This window comes from Lissotriton helveticus, chromosome 2_1, assembly GCF_964261635.1.
Source record: "Lissotriton helveticus chromosome 2_1, aLisHel1.1, whole genome shotgun sequence".
Taxonomy (NCBI): Eukaryota; Metazoa; Chordata; class Amphibia; order Caudata; family Salamandridae; genus Lissotriton; species Lissotriton helveticus.
The window spans coordinates 1,641,052,265-1,641,071,432 of NC_136059.1; the positions used below are offsets into that span (position 1 = coordinate 1,641,052,265).

The 19,168-nt window shown below is 45.6% G+C and overlaps 1 protein-coding gene across 1 annotated transcript; it reads right to left on the minus strand.

Moving 5' to 3' along the window:
* Positions 1-8,919: 8,919 nt before the first annotated feature.
* LOC144818816 (large ribosomal subunit protein eL34) lies at positions 8,920-18,925 on the minus strand. Its single transcript, XM_078676589.1, has 4 exons — positions 18,847-18,925; positions 18,661-18,760; positions 14,090-14,193; positions 8,920-9,047 (listed from the first exon to the last, which is right to left on the minus strand). Exons 1-4 carry the CDS (start codon positions 18,909-18,911, stop codon positions 8,963-8,965), a joined length of 354 nt encoding a protein of 117 aa, XP_078532715.1. The 5' UTR covers positions 18,912-18,925; the 3' UTR covers positions 8,920-8,962.
* Between the last annotated feature and the right edge of the window lie 243 nt (positions 18,926-19,168).

Below are 19,168 nucleotides of genomic sequence, written 5' to 3' on the forward strand. Positions count from 1 at the left end.
GATTGGTGCCGACTTGAAATCGCGGGAACTTCCTGTGTTTGTGTGCAATGGGCACATGGAAGTATGCATCCTGTAGGTCTATGGCACACAGCCAGTCTCCCCGTTGCAGCTGAGGATAAATCTGATGCAACGACAGCATGCGAAACTTTTCTCTGCGAATCCATTTGTTTGCCTGTCGCAAGTCCAGAATGGGCCTGAACTCGTTCTTGTCCTTTTTTCGGACCAGAAAGAACCGGGAGTACAGACCTCTTCCTCTTTGAGACAGAGGTACATCTTCTATCGCCCTTTTCCTTAGAAGGATGTCGGCCTCCGCCTGGAGCTCGCGCAGTTGATACTGCGAGCTGACCGGAGGAATCGATGGAGGAGGGCTGATGAACCGAAGACTGTATCCATTGCAAACAATATTCAGCACCCACTTGTCCGGAGTAATTTTTCTCCACTCTGCCAGAAAAAAATTGAACGCTTCCCCCCACCGGAGCGGGTAACGGATGAAGGGGAAGTAACCGCTCAGGGGCGAGACCCAGCAGGGCCCTTGTTCGCGGTAGAGGACTGGTGTCCACCTCTACCTCTCTGACGTTTCTGGAAGGGTCTTCTGTATTGCTGCTGCTGCTGTTGTTGCCCAGAAGACTGTCCCCTTCCTCTACCCTGCGACCCGAACCGCCGTTGGAACTGGCGGTGGGGTTTTTTCTTTCGGCTTCCCAGGCCCACAGCCGTCAGGGTTTCAGCCTCGGCCTTCATCCTGGCCATCTCGTCATCTGCGTGTTTCCCGAAAAGGGTATCCCCGGAAAACGGCAGATTTGCCACACGTTGTTGCGCCTCAGGTTTAAGCGACGTCAACTGAAGCCAAGCATGGCGCCTCTGATTGATACCGTGGCAGTATCCATGCGCGGACAGCAGGGAGATATCTGCCGCGGCGCTAATGGCCTGGTTAGAAACCAGCATCCCTTCCTGGACGATCTCCATGAAATCCTCTCTCCGGTCGCGCGGAACCAGGTCCGCAAACCGCTCCATGGAGTCCCACAGTGCACGGTCGTATCGTCCTAACAACGCAGAGTCACTGGAGGCCTTCATCGTTGCAGAGGACGTCCCAGACGCTTTTCGTCCAGCAGAGTCAATCCAGCGGCTCTCCTTATCGGGAGGCACGGTGGAGGCAGGAGAGGTGGCATGAAGCTTCCTAGCCGCCGTCACAATCACCGAATCCGGTGTCGGGTCCTTCCTCAAGAAAGCCGGGTCCGACTCAGGAGCCCTGTATTTCTTCAAGAGCCTGGATGGCGCAGCTTTCACCACCGCCGGCGTAAGGAAGAGTTGTTCCGCCGGCTCAAGTAGACCTGGCACCAGAGGCAGTAGGGGGCGAGACAGGTGTTTCTTATGCAATGTCTCAAAGATCACGGAAGTGGAGGGCGTAGGAGCCGTAACCTCGATCCCCAACTTCGCCGCCCCGCGCAGGAGAACCTCCTGGAACGTGCCAATGTCATCAATCGGGGACACCCTCGTCTCCGGTGAATCTGACAACGTAGGGGAGTAGGAACGGGTCCCCGAGGCAGAACGAGACCTGGACCTATGCCTCCTATGGCGATGCCTGGATCTCGAGGAGGATCCGCGTCCACTCCTCGACCTGTCCCTTCTACCTGAGCGTGACCTCGATCTCTTGGGTCTGGGACGCTCCGCCGGCCTCCCCGGGTCGGACGTCTTGGGTTTAGGAGGAACCTTCGATTTAGGAGTCTTCTTCGGAGGTGTCGGGAGGTTGGGCATCGACACCGATCTCGGTGGAACCGGGGGGAGGAGGAACAGTAGGAACCGGGGCCTGAGGCGCCGGTAAAGGAGCAACGGAGGAGGGGGTGAAACCCTCGGAGGCGGGCCCTTAGGCAAAGGAGGCAACGAATTCAGTGCAGTAGGCTTCCTCGGGGTATACACCTGGGAGTATGCCGTTCCCGGGGAGCCACCATCCTGTCCTGACTGTGGGGAGCCCCCCCACAGTCCTGGGCCTGTCCTTACGACCTCCTGACGTCGACGATCGGTGCTCAGACGTCGATCGTGGGTCCTTTGACGGCGAGCGGCCCTTCGGCGTCGACCGTTTCACACTCCTCGGCGTCGACCGGCTTCTCCGCCTCAACGTCGACCCCGACCAGATGGACGAACCTCTAAATCTCGACGACGGGCGATGACGCCTCGATGGCGACCTCGACCGCCTTGACGTCGACCTCTTTGATCGTCTCGACGTCGACCTCTTCGAACGCCTCGACGTCGACTTCTTCGGCGCCGGAGACCTCCTCCGTCTCGACGGCGACCTCGACGACGATGTCCTTGTCTTCGACGGCGAGCGCCGACGCCAGGCCCTCCGATGCCGTCCACTCGATGCCGACGACGAGATCGACACCGGGTTCGACGGCGGCCTGTAAACGTCCCTCGACGTCGACGTTTTCTCGACCCAGAGCCCTGGGGAGACCGAGAACTGGCCGTAGACCTTCCTCTCGACGTCGTGGTCATAGCAACTGAACCAGACGGAGACCTTGGACGTTTGCTGGACTTCCTGCCCCTGGGGAGCCCCCCCAGAGGCCTCAGCATGGGCAGCAGAAGCCCCTCCAGACCCACCTTGAGCCTTCAGTCTTCTTTCTTCAAGTCCCTGAAGTCTGTCCTTCAGGGTCCTGCCAGAGAAGCCTCTACAGATCACACACTCCTCTGGGATGAGGGAAGGCAGAGGATACACACCTCATGGGGGTCTGACTTTGCCTTCTTCCTGGAGCACTCTGGGCATTAATCAAATAATGCAGGCATTATGGACAGCCAAAGAGAGCAGAAACCCAAGAAGAAAGTCACTAAAGTACTTTAAAAGTACACAAAATCGAAATTAGTGAAAAACACCAACAAAACCCTTGAAAAGGGAGAGCTCAATGCTCCAGGGCCCTGCTTGCAGGAGCCGGAAAAAAAGAACTGAAAGTAAGTTGGACCTGCTATGCATTCTGGGATACTGGGAGAAGGTTCTGGAAGATTCTCTTAAAGGCACAGTATCCTGTCTTGAGCCACATAATGGCAGCCTATGGGGCTTGTCTGTCCAGGTTCTTCCCTCTATCATTCCTGAGGGATTTTGCTGGTAAAGCAAAGGAAATCTGTACAGGCTTTTGCTGTTTTGTGGATTTTATGGTGGAATTTCTAGTTGAAGTACTGGACAGTGTAGCCTTTTTAGGCTGCATTATCTGTCTTTAAATTCTCTCTTAAGTGTCTATGCTTTTCTGCATTTTTTGACACTATAAGAGATTATTTTTGATTGCTCCGGGGTCCACGCACATGGGCGGGACTATTCACTAGATTATGACTATACACAGAGATCCCCTACTACAGAACTGATAGTTAACCTTAGCTCTAGTGTGTTAATGTAGGGCAGGTACAGAGATTGTGACCCATATCAGCACCCAGCCGTTGACAATGGTCACGGGAGTCAGCACTAAGAAAGAATTCATTGATCTTTCCAGGAGTCAGGTAGGCCTTATGCAGAACTGTATGAGCTTCAGTCGAGCATTCCACGCTGGCCTCGTTTGGTTAAATTGTGTGTTCTCGTGCAATCAAATTTTGAACCTATTCCTTTGCCCACACTTTCATCTAAGGTTGGGAACATTTAGAATCAAGCAAAAGGCAGTCAGAAGTTTGTGGTTTAAAGTAAAGAAAAAGATTGGAATGGATATCACCTCAGGGGTGGGGCAGGGGAGTAGACTGTGCCCATTATAACTAATGGCCCTTGGGACAGACACTACTGAGTTACAATCTCGGGTCTTCAACTTTAACAATTTGTTTGATCTGCATGATTCAGAGGTGCATCATGAATGTAGATACAATTGGGCCAATGCTGTGCATGCCCATGTGTGTCAGAGGACCGAAGTCCAATTATTTCACTTCAGGGAAGAGCCTCTGAGCATAGGGATGTGCATTAGGAACCAGTGTGACCAATTATATATATATAGTTTTTTTAATTTGGCCATAATGCATCCATTTTATTCACCTGTAATTGGTTTACAAAATGATTTGTAGATTTCAGAAGCCCCAAGTAGGAGGCCTCATGCTATAAATATGAAGTTTCACATAGATGGGGAGAATTTGGCGGACAATAAAGTGTTTACCTACTTATAATGCACAGACATGCATACAATAATCAAGCTCACTTTGCCAACTCAAAGTCAGTACTAAAACGCAATTACTATCCTTCTAGAGAGCTGCCTACCAAGTAACCCCAACATACCAACTCACGTGTAGACCTTTCACCCACGTACTGCAGGCAGTTATAAGTGCCAAGACAACGGCCATGAAAATGTTCCGTACAAAAAAAATCACTTAAGTAGCACGGAATCCTGCTTCTTCCAACACCTATCCTACAATAAAACGGACAAAGTAAACATAACTTAGGATAATCAAAGGGCCCTCCCATGAGACTCCTGATTAATGTGGCCCATGTAGGCTGAAACTAGCTATAGGAACTTTGGTATATCTTTTCACAGTAGTTTCTATATCAAACATTGCTGCTTCAAAAATAAAAGGGCAGGCTTACAAATTACTGTATTCCAAATTAATTACATGAATGGCTGCTTTTGCGTCAATCCCCGATAAGTCATAACAAGCAATGGCAAAGCCAATAGGTCTTGCCTTTGAGTGAGGTAGTGGCATTTGTTCTGTTGCCTTGTTTTACAGTAATGTAGGTGTGTAGTGGTGGTAGCCCGGCATCATTAGCATAATGCAGTCATGTTTCTATGGACCTGCTATTAAGAACAGAGGGAAGTAGTCCATTCTTTCAGCATGCCATACATAAACACTAAAGAGTAAAGATACCACTAATTGTGCAGTGCTCGGTGGGAGGAAACAAAGCACAAGAGGAAGGATTAACCACTTACAAGCAAGCCTTTTTAAAGGATAATCGAAGTAACAACAAGCATTTACAATGCAACGGTTTCGCCTTTGGAAAAGTTAGAGCTATTGGCATTGTAAATGACAATATATAAATATAAAATGTCATTTACAAAACCAATAGCTTCAACTTTCCAAATGCGAAACCTATTGGCAACGCCAGTGCTTGTCTTGTGTTGGGAGGAGGGTGGCTTGGGGGCGGGGTTCAAAAGTGCTTGTAGGTACTTCTCGGCAAGAGACCCCCACCCGTCTTCACACGGTGAGCTAGTCTTTAAAGCTGGCAGGTATGATATCGAGTGAGGTGCAGCTTTCTCCGATTACAGCCTCGAAATCTGTAACGCCATGTACAATCACCAGCCGGACGATCAAGAACAAACCTAAATAACACACAAGAATGCAAAGGGAAAGAATTCCATGGCAGACCAATCGCTGCGGCCGGATATAAGCCACGCATTCTGCATTCTTCACATGACAAGACGCAGAAAATAAGTATCAACAAAGAACAAAAGCAGGGTCACACATAGCTGCCAAGGTTTCAGATTGCTATGTGTGACATTTTCATAATTTAAGTGTAATTATGAGTGACATTTCAACAACTATGAGTGACACTTTCTTGCGAGCAAAATCAAGCAACGAAGAGGATAGAAACATATACATATCATAAATTACACCCATTTAAACAAAGTGACTGCGCCAGGAAAGGCACATTTTCACAGCATAGGAAGTTAGTGCACTGGTAGGAGATCATGACTTACACCATTACCTCCAAGTTTTCAGATTGGTTGTGTATGACATTGCCATTGTTTCAATGCATTTCTGAGTGGCAATGAACTGCAAATGAGTGAAACTGACAGTGATATTGAAAAAGCTACAATACAAGAATCTTCAAACTATTGAGAAGTGAGGTTTAAAAATTACTTGAAACTAATGCAAAACTCCTGAAAACCGCATTCTGAGTTGATTATATGAAACAGTTGAGGCACCATTGTTCATCTTAAGTAAGTAACTCTAATGTATCAGCCAGTATAAACAGAGCTGAAGGAGACGTGTTCTGCATATGTTGTGATGCCAGAAACCGGTCCCCGGAAGCTTGTTTCCTTCCCAGTATAAGAATTGGCTTGGTAGTTTGGTTTGCCCTATCCCCATCATGCACTGGGACAGGAACAGACTAATTTGCATATAGCCAGGTTCTGAGCTGGGATGGTGCAGTGAGCTAAAAAACGGTGATGGATTAAAACCATGATCTATTGACTTGGTAAGAGTATTCTGCATCATTCAGAAACTCTGTCCATCACCACCCCCCTTTTCCAAAATCGTGTTCTGCATATGTTGCACTCTCCGTCCATTTAAGCTTGCTCCCATAATTATTTTTTATCCGAACAAAAATCATGAGTTTATCCCAGCACACCCATGCACGCACGACAGGCCCACAAATAGACTAAAATAAACACACCATATATTTACTGACCTGCTGTCTCGAGACTGGCTGCGAAACAGCAACGGAAGGGAAAGCTGCAACCTGTAACATGATCCTGTCTCAGGGGTAAAATCACCATGATCTCAGCGGTCTGTTGTACCCAGTGGGCGCTAACAATACCAAGTGACACAAGGACAGTAGTTTCGGCTTTATTGAAGCTCTGGACTGGCCCGCCCATCCAGCGCCCATTTATCCACTGACACACTCACTGACGGACACTACCGCTACCCCCCCCCCCCCTTCCCTCCCCCCAGGCTTCATCTCTACTGTGCAGTTCTGCGGTCAAAAGGGATGAGCAGCAGCCTAATATCATAAACATATGCTAAGTCAAATCACAGCTGATCATGGCGTCTACTCTAGCGCCCGCGCTTTCACTCTGCTATTTATGCATGAAAAGTCTTGTTAACAGTTTAGGCCTAGGAGATCAGATTACTTTACTGAAATGAGCCCGAGCCGACAGTAATTGGCAGATGCAAGCTGTACTAAAGTGGCACCGGCGTGGACTTTCACTTACTTATAGAGTGACGACCCGACTGCTGGTCACTTACTACACTGCTGCCCAGCCACGATGTGCACTCTGCCTGTCTTCATGATCCAGGCAGCTGCTGGCCAATGAAATGAAAGGGGACCACCAGGACGGGTACAATTAATCGCGGACAGACACCCATGTTCTGTCGGGGTCGGGTCAGGTCGATTTGGCAGAGTTAGGTGGCACTGTCGGGCAGCTAATGAGGTGGAGCATATTGTGAAGTAAAATAGTTCACGCGAATGTTCTTCTTTTAGGGTTTATGCAGCCATCGTCGCCATTATTGTGAAGTGAAATAGTTCACTTAGGATTCATTTAAATACTTTTATTAATAGCATAAACCCTAGTGACAGCAAGAAAGTGCGGACGCAGCCGCCTGTCGCTCTTCTCCCAGGACTCACTGGTCCCAACCTCCATAGTTCCATATAGAATGTACAAAGGAACACACAAGTACATTCAGTACCTAACACTCATCTGATAATGCCTGCACGTGTTGCGCTCGAGTCAGGCAGGGCCCGGCTCAAGACACAACAGAGCAGTCATACACTATCTGCACCGCATCTGGCCTCAGGAGGCCTGTCCTATCACCACAGACCCACAAACCGGGAGGGGGGACAGGCTCACGGAGAGGGGGAGGGGGGACGGGCACACGGAGAGCGGGAGGGGGGACGAGCACACGGAGAGCGGGAGGGGGGACAGGCACACGAAGAGCGGGAGGGGGGACAGGCACACGAAGAGCGGGAGGGGGGACGGCGGGAGGGGGGACACGGAGGAAGGCAGGACCACACGGAGAACGGGAGGGGGGACGGCGGGAGGAGGGACACGGAGGAAGGCAGGACAGCAGCAAGCACTCACCAGAGGTCGGGGCAAATGATAAAATGAAAGGCGGCCCAAAAAAAAAAAAAAAAAAAAAAAAAAAAAACACACAACACGCCCCCAGCCGCATGACGTGTCCAAAGGGGCTGGATGAGAAAAACATCCAAGGAACGCCCACGAGTCGCCTCGCCGGATGACGGACGCCTCTATTTGCCAATGGCTAGCGTCCATTTATGGAGCTAGCCAATGGGAAACAGAGGCGGTCCGAACAGCCATACTGTTGACAAACGTTTTCGATCTGGGAGGGGCACTGAGTGCCCTCGCCAGGTCGAAACCTAAAAAGGCAATGGGTGGACTGTAAGCCCCGAAAGTGTCGACATGTCCCCCCATCCGGTTGTTTATATTCCATCAGCACTTGTGAAAACAGCACATTAATGGTAATGGCTTTAGAAAATAGAACACAAACCTATCAAAATATTTATGAATAATATGGAGGTTCCAGCAAAAGTACTGAAATCAGTATGGATAACAGACTAAAGGATCTGTTTAGAGCCCTGCTCCTCAGAAAGGGCCAAAGCAATCCCCCTGCAGTGAAACCCTCTAACCAGCTGCAGAGCTTAACACAACTAGGAGCAGTAGGCAAGATTCATGCATTGAGGACTCAAACCTTTTAAACTAGCACTGTGTATATAGGCATAATTCATCTTTGAAGACATTTTCTGTCATTCCTTCCTCCCTTTCAGTCGTATTTAATTAAATAACTTAAGACAGACTGTAGTGCATTTCATCCCTAGAAATAAAAATGTCATGTGTAGTCTGTCGTGTCACAATTTCAATGATAGCAAAGTAATTGTGTCAAAAATCTGAAAAACCATTGAGTAAGAGTAAAAAATTCACAGTACAGCTAAAAAATTGTATTTCAACGCTGCACAAAAATTAGTAGCAGTTTTGGTGGTAAACGAAAAAGAGGCTTACGGGCCGTCCTTATCCACACAAAGTAGCTGTGTGAAGAGTGAATTGTCACATTCCTAGACTTGCCATTTTTGTAACCGATGATTACTCCAAAGTGAAAGTGAGATGTCAAAATTTCACGGTAACTTGCAAATCATTAAGCGAGCGAAAGGTCATACAACTTTACTGGCACAGTGGTTTGTACTCAAAGACCATCAGATTTTACTGTAGACTATTTACAATTAGTTTACAAAGACAATTTATTTTTCAGTTCTTTATTTTCATCTGGATCGTATAAATGTTTATTTGGTTTTCTGAGACTGTGCTTGTGCCTTCAACACCTTGACAACGATCTTCTGCTCTTCAATTAAGAAAGCACGTTTGATCCTGAGAAAGAAAAAAAATTCACTTTAAAATATGAAAGACTACAGTACTACAGATAACCTAAGAAACAGCAAGGCAGCTTCGTCTTAGAACAGCAACATGTTAGATGTAACTACATTAAACTACAACCAGAAAGGGGTCCTACCATCCTTGTCGAACTACTACCCTACAGAGCAGTTTCAGTTACAGGATTCGTCTCCATAATTGAATCACATTGTTAAAGTCAATCTTAATGATAACTGAAGACTAGTTCCTTAATGCAATTCATTCTGCTAGTTCCAGAATGCGGTCACTGTTTATTTATTTATATATTTATATCGCGCCTGAATCAGCCCCGAAGGGGTATCTCTGCGCGTAGCTTCTGTAGGAAACAAGAAAAACTGGGGATAACAGTGTAGAAGAGCAGGGGGGAATTAACCTTGGGTGAAGAGATATGTTTTTAATTTCTAAAAGAAAGGAGATTAGGAATTTGTCTCAGCTGAGAGGGCAGAGAGTTCCAAAGCACGGGGCCTTTCAGTGAAAGGGCCCGTCCTACCTGTCTAGCTCTCGTCACTCTGGGCACCTGCATCAACATAGTGTTGCTGGAGCGCAAGGCACGTCCAGGAGAGTAAGGGACAAATATGTCTTAGGTATTTGGGGCCAGACCCATAAGTACACTTATGCATTATGCAGCATAATTTGAAGTTAACGCGTTGTCTCACCGGAAGCCAATGAAGAAGAGAGAGAAGTGGGCGTGAGGGAGTTCGGGGGAGGGCATTCAAGATGAGTCTTGCTGCAGTATTCTGCACCACCTGCAATCTGCCAAGTTGTTCTTGATTGGCAGATATGAGTAGTCCATTGCAGTAATCTATCCGTCCGATGACTAGTGCCTGTACCAAAGTTTTCCTGTGGATGTCGGGCAGGAAGGGAAAAATGCGTCGTAGAAGTCCGATTACTCGGAAACAAGTACCTGTGACTTGATTGACATGATCTTTTAGTATCCATGTTTGATCTAGGCGCACTCCCAGATTTTTGATGGTCTGTTTAGGCACGGGGACGGGTCCAAGCTCAAGTGGCCACCAGTCAGGGGACCAAAGCAGGGTGGCCCCTCCAAACAACATGACTTCGGTTTTGGTCACATTGCATTGGAGGAAGTTCTGGGCCATCCAACCTGCCACAGCTCTCATACCATTTTGAAATGATTGTAAGACTGCAGGTGTATTGGTTTGGAAGGGAAACAGCAGCTGGGTGTCATCAGCGTAGGAAATTGGGAAGAACCCATAAGATCTTATGATGTCCGCCAAGGGGGCCACATACACGTTGAATAACGTGGGGCTTAGACATGAGCCCTGTGGCACTCCCTTGGTGAGCCTCCTACAGATAGATTTGTGGGGGCCTAATTTGACACCTTGTTGCCTGTCCGCAAGAAAGCTTTCAAGCCACGCCAGGGCGGTCCCTTTTACTCCTACTTCCCTCAAGCGGCCGAGAAGAATTTTATGCGACACCGTGTCAAAGGCAGCGGACAAGGGAGCCAAACAAGGTAGGGGGCTCCTGGAAATCCTTTCTGGCAAACCTCAATTTATGCTTGCTAAGTAACACCAGGTTAACGGGCTTTGCCCATTTCTCATGGTGTGCAACTTGGCTGCTTTTACACAAGCTGTGCACCAACGCTTTGGTTTGCCTCCACGAATGTGATTGGTTTTAAAACTGGATGTGCCCATTCACATCACGGAAATCAGGACCCTGCATCTCCCTAGAGCGAGTCTATGCTATGCTGCTTTTACTACTTGTCACGGGGCTGTGTTGCTCAGACCTCCAACATATTTCCAACCCACCAGGGCGTCACGATTAAGAAAGGCATTTTGCTCGCCAGAATTCATAACGGCTAGCTTTCCGAGCCTTTCCCTCTTAAATCTAAGTAGTGTCAGCGAACAAGTCCTTATAAATTAAATAAACTACTAGGGTGTGAGAATTTAGGTTAATAGTTGTGAAGGATTGTAATTTTACTTGGACACAAGTAGCCCATTATATCACTTGACTCTCGTGGGGTAGCAGAGCAGCTCAAGACCTACTAAGGTGGTGGTGTGGCAAGTAATATCCATTCACTGGAATACAACAACACTAACTATATTGTTCAGTCAGTGTCTTCTTAAAAAAATAAAAAAGTCTACGTTTATTACACACCCTACTAAATACTGTGCATTATATTACCAAAATAAATATTCAGGTAAATTGTTTGGCTCCGGACTCCCTCTTTTGGACAAAGCTGTTCCAGAATAGGTGTACTATAAAAGGCTAATCAGATGCAGACTTCCCCCAAGCCTATTTCCTCTTCCAGAAACTGTCAACCACTCATAACTGCTCCTTTTCTGTGAGGAGAACATGTTTTTTTTCTGCTGGGGAGCAGAGTAATAAATTTGACCCAGTGGGGAGAAACAAAGGTCTTGAGTTGGAACTATGAGTGGAGCTAGAAAATGATGTTAAATCCTAGATTACCATAGGATGCGTATGTAATGTGTTGGGAACTGCAAAATCATATTGTGTGCATGTTTTACCCCGGTTTGACACCTTGCAGGACTGTGTAGAACTAGGTGGCGGAAATTTGCACTTTAGGGGTATTTTTGCCGATGTGCATAATACAGTGAAAGTACTACAGATTTTCCAGTAAGTCCTAGTGACCCATCTTTGAATGCCCATTAATATTATAAAGCCTACACAAGGTTGGCACTAATGCTTGCAAAGTCCCTTATGCACCAAGCCACCTGTGTGCAATTACGGGGCTGTGCACAACAGAATCTCATACTTGTGCCCATGCAACTCGACCAGTGTTCCTTACCATAACTGGGCTGCAGCAGCCTGATCTTAAAAGGCAGACATTGGCGATAAGCATACTCCGTTCAACTACTGTGAATTTACAGTGATTGAGACACACCCACAGTAAAGGTCCAAAAACCAGGTAGACAAAATTCCTAGTGTACAAATGGGATGAACCAATTTGCTACATATGGCATTCAGATTTTTTTTCTCAGATGTTCATACACAAAATATGAGCTCTACTGATTTCTTGGGGGTCATGCCACAGACACATGGCAAACAGACTTCTCCAGACCTCAAGTTCAATGTACTTCAATTATAAAACGTTTGCATTGGTCTTTCAATCGGCTTTCACTCACACCACTTTTTTGCGTTGACTGAAGAACTAAGACTGTAGTCCAGCATGCACATGCCATGCTGTTACCGAATTACCTTTAGAATGACAGCATCTCCTGTAAAGCATCCTTCATCCACTTCACTGAACTACAAAATTCAACTTTAAAAAAAAATATAAACCTTAGAAAAGATTACCTTTCCTCTACATGCCTCAACTCTTAAAAACACCACAACTTTAACCAATATATGTACATCCAGTGGACAAGGAAGGAGAACCAACCCAAAGACAATCTTTCAATACATAAAATGCAGGCCATTTAACGCTAAGTGCTAGCACAGAAAACACCAATATAAATCAAAATCACAATTTTCATGCCAGAACTGACAAGACTCTAGACTGGAATCAGACAGAAGAACCTATTATATGCAGATGTCACAACTAAAATGGCCAGTAAATCATAACATGGCAAATGTCCCAGTCTTAAAAACGCAATACCATCAGGAAGTAATATCTTGAGAAAATATCTGAATTGCAAGTGTGCAAAATAAATTCCTTGGCACATCCAAACATTTCTTCGCACCGGACGGAGAAGCTCTCCCAATCAAACAAGTCTTATACCCATCCCCATTACAATCTCCTTCCTACTATTTAATTGTATACTGTTCCGACTCAGAGCACTTTTATTGCACTACAACTTTCTGCAATTCTATTGCACTACAACTTTCTGCAATTCTGTCTGCTTTCTCAACCTAAACACATTCATGGGAGATCACACAGCTGGAAAAACTGATCAAGCATCTCTTAGGATGAATCCAAGGGCTTTGAGTCTTGTAACTTATGCAAACCATCAACAACAACAACAAACTGAATACAGTCCGTGAATAGAATGGTGATAACAGGCAATTTAATCACCATCAAATCCCTTCCACTGATCAGAGTGCCAAAATGTTACAAATTCAAAACACTATTTTCTCAAAAAATACGAGACAGTGCTTGGAAGAACCCGAAACCAGACTCCCTGGAATCCACTAGGAGTACTTCAACATCCAAAAACGTCTTCAATTGTCAGACGTCAGCACTTCCAACATTTAAGGTACGGCTGAAGCCTTTGACACAATACCATCAGACAAATAACACCTTCACTCAACTCATGCAGTTCAGAGAAATTTCAACTTAACCTAGAAATTTGACCATATCATGCCCAGATTCAATGATCAATTTAAGGGCAGGAATTAAGGGATGCAAGACATTTCACATGCAGCCCTAAAGCAAAAAACATAAGGCACCACCATCTGCCTTCTAACTAATACCAACACAAGGTTCTCCCAAAGCACCCTTATTAAGTAGCACATAGTTAGCGGACACAAACATATCAAAACCTTCACTTCTGCTGCCTCTAAATATCTGAAAACCACCACCCAACTAGACAGTCTGCCACGTTCATTTCAGTTTAAAACCATGAAGCTCAAATGGCATTGTTAGTGAAAAAATGTTTGAAGGATATGAAGTCTTACTACGGCCTCAAAACTCAGCCTGACATATGAAACACAAAGTTCAATGGCCCACATGTGCAAGACAAATACATACATTGAGTGGTTAAAACTTTGATTAACATATGAAGATTGGTATGCCGAGTGGGCCAAAGAACACCTTTGTAGAAATGTTACGATGTGGCATCCAAAAACCTCGGACTGTCAAGACTGAGCTATGGCAAGAGGCTAGATTCTAAGGAAAGGGTATCAGACAACAGCAGGAGTCTGCAGCAAAAGATAAGTGAGCTAACAGACTTAAACAGTGCTCCATTTAAAAATAAATTACAACTCATTAGGCTCTAATGGTTGCTCTCCCCAATTCAAGGGGCAGCAGAGCCAAGTCAAAAACAAGCCAATATTTGGTTTCGCAGAAAAGGACTCACCTGTCGCGTACACATTTTGCACACATGGAACCGCCATAGGCTCTGCTGACATGCTTCTTAGTCTTAGACAGTCGCATTAGCACTTTAGGTCGAACAGCACGGATCTATATAAACAATAAATATATTTCCAGTGTAAGGCAATAGAAAGTGTACTACTACCCTGTAGTCTTAAAGTTCAGTTTTAAAAGTAATGTGCAACCTACTTCGTTTAAGGACCAGATTATCCATTCCATACATTATTAAAATACACAAAACACGGTAAAACAGCTGGTGAAAAGGAGTACTCCCCCCCCCCCCCCGTTTGTGGAGTGACATCTTGTAACTTAGCACAGGCCTAAGCACATTTACACTTTCATTACAAACTTCCACATAAGGCAATACAAGTAAGAGCTGCATCGCTATTTATCGATTCATATACTGCAACAAAGAGGAGGGGTGGGCGGGGGGTGTAGAGACAATGGTCAGGCACTTGCCAAATCTAGCAATAATAAAGATGTCCAATGGTAAACAGAAAATAAATGATCAAAGAGGACATGTAAGGTACGCATTTACATCCAGTTCACTAAAATGGTGTGCAGCAGATGCATATCCTTTCAAAATTTCAGCTAGTGGACATCCCCATTTTAAGTAACTTTTAGACTTCAAAGATTATGGGGCATCTGAATTGCAAACTATGAATAAACCAAAAACAGAATACTATAATACTAGGCGATTACATTGCTTTGAGACATGAGAAAAAAACCTCAATGATATGCAATCAGTATTTGTATAGGTATAGCACTTCTGCTATTTGCATGCTAGTGCTGACGTGATCTGGAACAGAATGTCATTTTCCATGGAGTACAGTTTGATAGATACAAACTACTGCTTTATTTTTGGAACAGCCTCGATAGGTCATTCATTCCTGCTGCAGTGATGAAACCACAGCATATCTTCAACTATCACTGGTCACTAAAGTTACACAATAACCATCTGCATTCTTTACACTAGTTTGACTATATATCCCCCTCCTCGTGACAGATTTTACTTATTACTGTATATTAAAGTTTCCGTCTTTATTCATGTGCAAATCTTAAAGCTCTCTGGTTTATAGCCACTCCATGACTTCTCAAATGCCAATGTAACACAAGATTCAACTGAATACAGTATTCTCCGAACTGATCTTCCCCGTTAACGCGCCTGCTTTTCTCGCTTACTCAATACAACTGCTTCCTTCAGCAAATATATCAACGTTGCTACAAAGAAACATGGTGTACAAAAACGCTGTGCACTGTATCTTAAATTAATCAATTAAAAAACGAGCATTTGCAATGCAATAGGTCTCGCAGTTAAGAGTTTGAGCCATTGGCATTGCCTTTTATTTATGTTTTATAAACCAACACATAAATAAAAGGCATTGCCATTTACAATGGCAATGGCTCAAACTCTAACAACTGTGAGACCTATTGCATTGCAAATGCTTGTTTTGAATTGTGCCATTGTGGGCACGGCGATACCAATAAACTTGTCGCCACACACCCAAGCCTCCGCGAGTGTCAACCTTGAAATCTAGCTGCACAGCCAATCCTGGAAGCGACACAGAACCTGTCTGCTGGCTCCGACTGGAGTATTGGTCCTCTCTGCCTTCTATTTTCCTCCCCTCCCATAGGCCGTGAAGCGGCAGCACGTGCTTCCTCCTCCCCTTAGTTACATGGCGCCTGTGTCTGTGGAGGTGGGGCAGCGGAGCAATGAGGTCCCCTCCCCCAGTTCCTCCTCTGTCTCTAGCTCCCTCCCCCTCCTCCCGTGTCAGCTGGAAGCTCCTGAGCAGGAAGTGTGCTCAATGCCCTTTGCCTGTCCTAGAAGCCGAGCGGAGAGAGGAGGCTAGGGGGTCATGCCGGCACCCCGGCTCAGAGGATCCCCTACCGGGGAGAGGGCCCCCACATCAACCCACAAGGGATGCTCGCCTGCTGGCTCCCGTCCAGGTGAGCGCACATACGCCACTGCCTGCTGCCCCATCCGCCACTTGCTCCAGCCTGTCACCGGTGCCACCGATCCCGCAGAGCCCCCCGTAATCACAGTGCTGCATCTACCTCCCGATGCATCTCTGCTCCCCGTTGACGCCCCCGTACTCTCCCACGACATGCTACATACATAGATTTTAAATACGTTTACCTCCGCGTGGTTTGTTAGTACACAACACAGGGTTTGTTTTTTAGGGTGTTTGGATGAATACAAACTTTATGATGCCACAGTAGGAGCGCGTTGACGGGGAGGGGGGGGGGGGGGGGGGGTCTGTTTTCAGGCATGGTCGTGCCAGAGACAGTTTTAGGAGGCGCGTAAACGAAACTGAAAGCTACAAAGCTAACGGCAACAGTTCAGTCGGAGCGCGTGTTCAAGCACGCTACCTGATCCGATTCCAGCATGCTGCGCGTGCCCATCTCTTGTCTCTTTGAAAGCATAGCCGGTGAATATAGGTCTTGCAGACGAGACAGCGCTTCGCGCTGTAATCGCCAGGTGCGAGACCTAAAAAGGGACGGGGATGCTCAAGCTCCATCAGACACCAACCGTCATCGGTAAACACTCTTTACCTCCACAAGAAAACCAAAGCTGCACCATAAACCTGTACAGCAGACATCACAGTGTTAACGATCGAGTTTGTAAACAAGTGTAACCCACCACAAATACGAATTTATTAACACTTCTGGAATGGATTTTTTTTTTTTAACTAAACCAATGACTACCCGTTTGCCCTTTTGTTCTTACTTCCCAGGTTGGCATACAAACCAACGCATGCTAGAGGGACCTGAAGCAGTCTCTTGCTCGGAATAAAGACCATTTCCATAATCCAGTTTTGCCCCTACTGAAACAGTCGCAACGATACCGCCTAATTTTGAAGGGGAGAAAAATTACTTTTCAAAGCTGTAGTTGACATAAAAAGAACAGCCTGACAAAATCTGCAGGGTCATAACCCACAGCATAAAATTGAAACCACTGGTTACTCAAAGTCCCCTATGGCTAGAGGGCTATTTCTCATGATCGCGAACTTTATTAAAGTCTCAATATTATTAAAAATAGAGGTTGGAACCCTGTGGAACATTTACTGTCCAGTAACCAGAGGTAACTCGTCATTGTGGGTACAGGCAAATAAAAGAGCCATATCACAGATGATCACCAAGGACGATAAATGTGCATCTGTGGCCTGAGGTGAAGCATGAGTTCTCAATTGGTACACCCCTCTGTCACTGGACAGCAGCTGCATGAAGTAATACACCATGCCCTTCCTGGCTGCGCCAAATGCGCAACTTAAAGACACCGCAGTTGTCTCATCGCGATCTTCAGGGAGCAACATGATAAAAGTGCTCACAACATGATTAAAGTGCCAAATCAGAGCAGCAGAACAATTGGAAAGTTTGTAAAAAGCAGAGGCTGTACAAGTGGATTATGTTTTTATTCAGTCAAGTCAACATACAAGACTACGGTCATTACGATGGTTAATGCATGAGCACTTTTTGTAAATCTAAAGTTGGACGCACAAGTACCCACATAAGTGCCCCGTCCGTGGTAAAAAAAAACAAAAAAACTTAAGCAATCACAGAAAAAAATAGGAAAGGGACAGAACGCAGATGGAAAACTTGAAACAACACACAGTAAACAAAGCTATACAACACAAACACCATGTGAAGCTACATACTGGACAATGCAGCGTAGCTGCTATTGTCCCTGAAAGTGTGTCTAAAAGAGTACTGAAGCAACATACATCCAAGCATGTTACGCCGCAATGTGCAAAATCCAGTCCATATGGGTGAGCCAAAAAAGAGAGAGAGGGAACAAACAAGCCTCACTTCAAATCAAAAGCGAAAAATAAAATGCGACGGTCGCCAATGAAAAGCACGGGCGGAGCTTCGACTCCACTTCCGAAAGCAACCAGACAATAGTTCTAGCAGAGCGAGCAGCACATGCACTATGACACTAGGCGAGACCTAAAAATGTTGGTAGCCACAGCCCTTCTGGGATAAATAAAATTGTATTATATTCCCCTGCAATCCTGAACACCAATACGAACGCCCTATTCTGAAATATATTTATAATAGAGCAAAAAACAATGTACATAGTAAACCAACGATACTAAGAATCTGCTCAACTTGGGTCATTACACAAAGCTGTGTGTTTAATAAGGAGGTGGATGGGTTAAGATAAAGGATGAGACTGAATAGAACATTATGAATAATAAATCACATCTAATAATTGGTGTGCTGGGATAAAAGTAGAAATAAACAGCAGTATACCGTAACTAACTACTAACGTACTGGCAGTGGACGAAGTTAGCTCCACAGTAGCAATTCTACTATAAACACAGCAACTATGCCCTCTATTTTAATAATTCCGGGGATGCCTGGCTCCACCTTGGGGACTCCCAGCAAGGGACCATCCCACAGGGAAAGCCAGGACGGGTTCCCCAGAGTTATACAGCGCCGGGACGCCCCGTTGCTGGGGCAGCTGTGCGCTTTACAAGTATACTACAATGGATGGACGGCACACTGAAGTGAAAAAAGGAGCATGTGACAAAACAAATAGGATAAGGCAATACTCACACCACGGAGTCTTCCTGGGCAGATACCACATGCTGACTTTGGGGCTTTGCCAACCTTCTTGGTGTACAGATAGACAATCCTGTTACCTGGAGTTCGGGATCTAAGTGCAAGAGAGAAATATTAGATTACAAGGGACACGGCAATGTAATGCAAAAATTAATACTTCTTACGGAAAAGAAATCTTACAGTCTGGTTTTGTTTGAGGTGGTGTTGTAGGACAGCCTACGGCGGTATGTCAAACGTTGAACCATTTTTCAACCTACAGAAAGAAGAAAATTAAATAATTTAAAGTACAGTAACAACATAACTCAAGTTTCTCAATCTTAGTTTGGAATTCATTGAGGCTTTGAAATTCATAAATGATAGGACCAGGCAAAAAGCCAGCTCTGTGTCTCGTTAGTAATAAGCGGGGAGTCTTGAATAATGCAACTGGGTTGAATGAATTATGCGGCAAGAAAATGCAAATTAAGATGAAAAATGAAGGACATTGTGATAGTTTTACTTAATT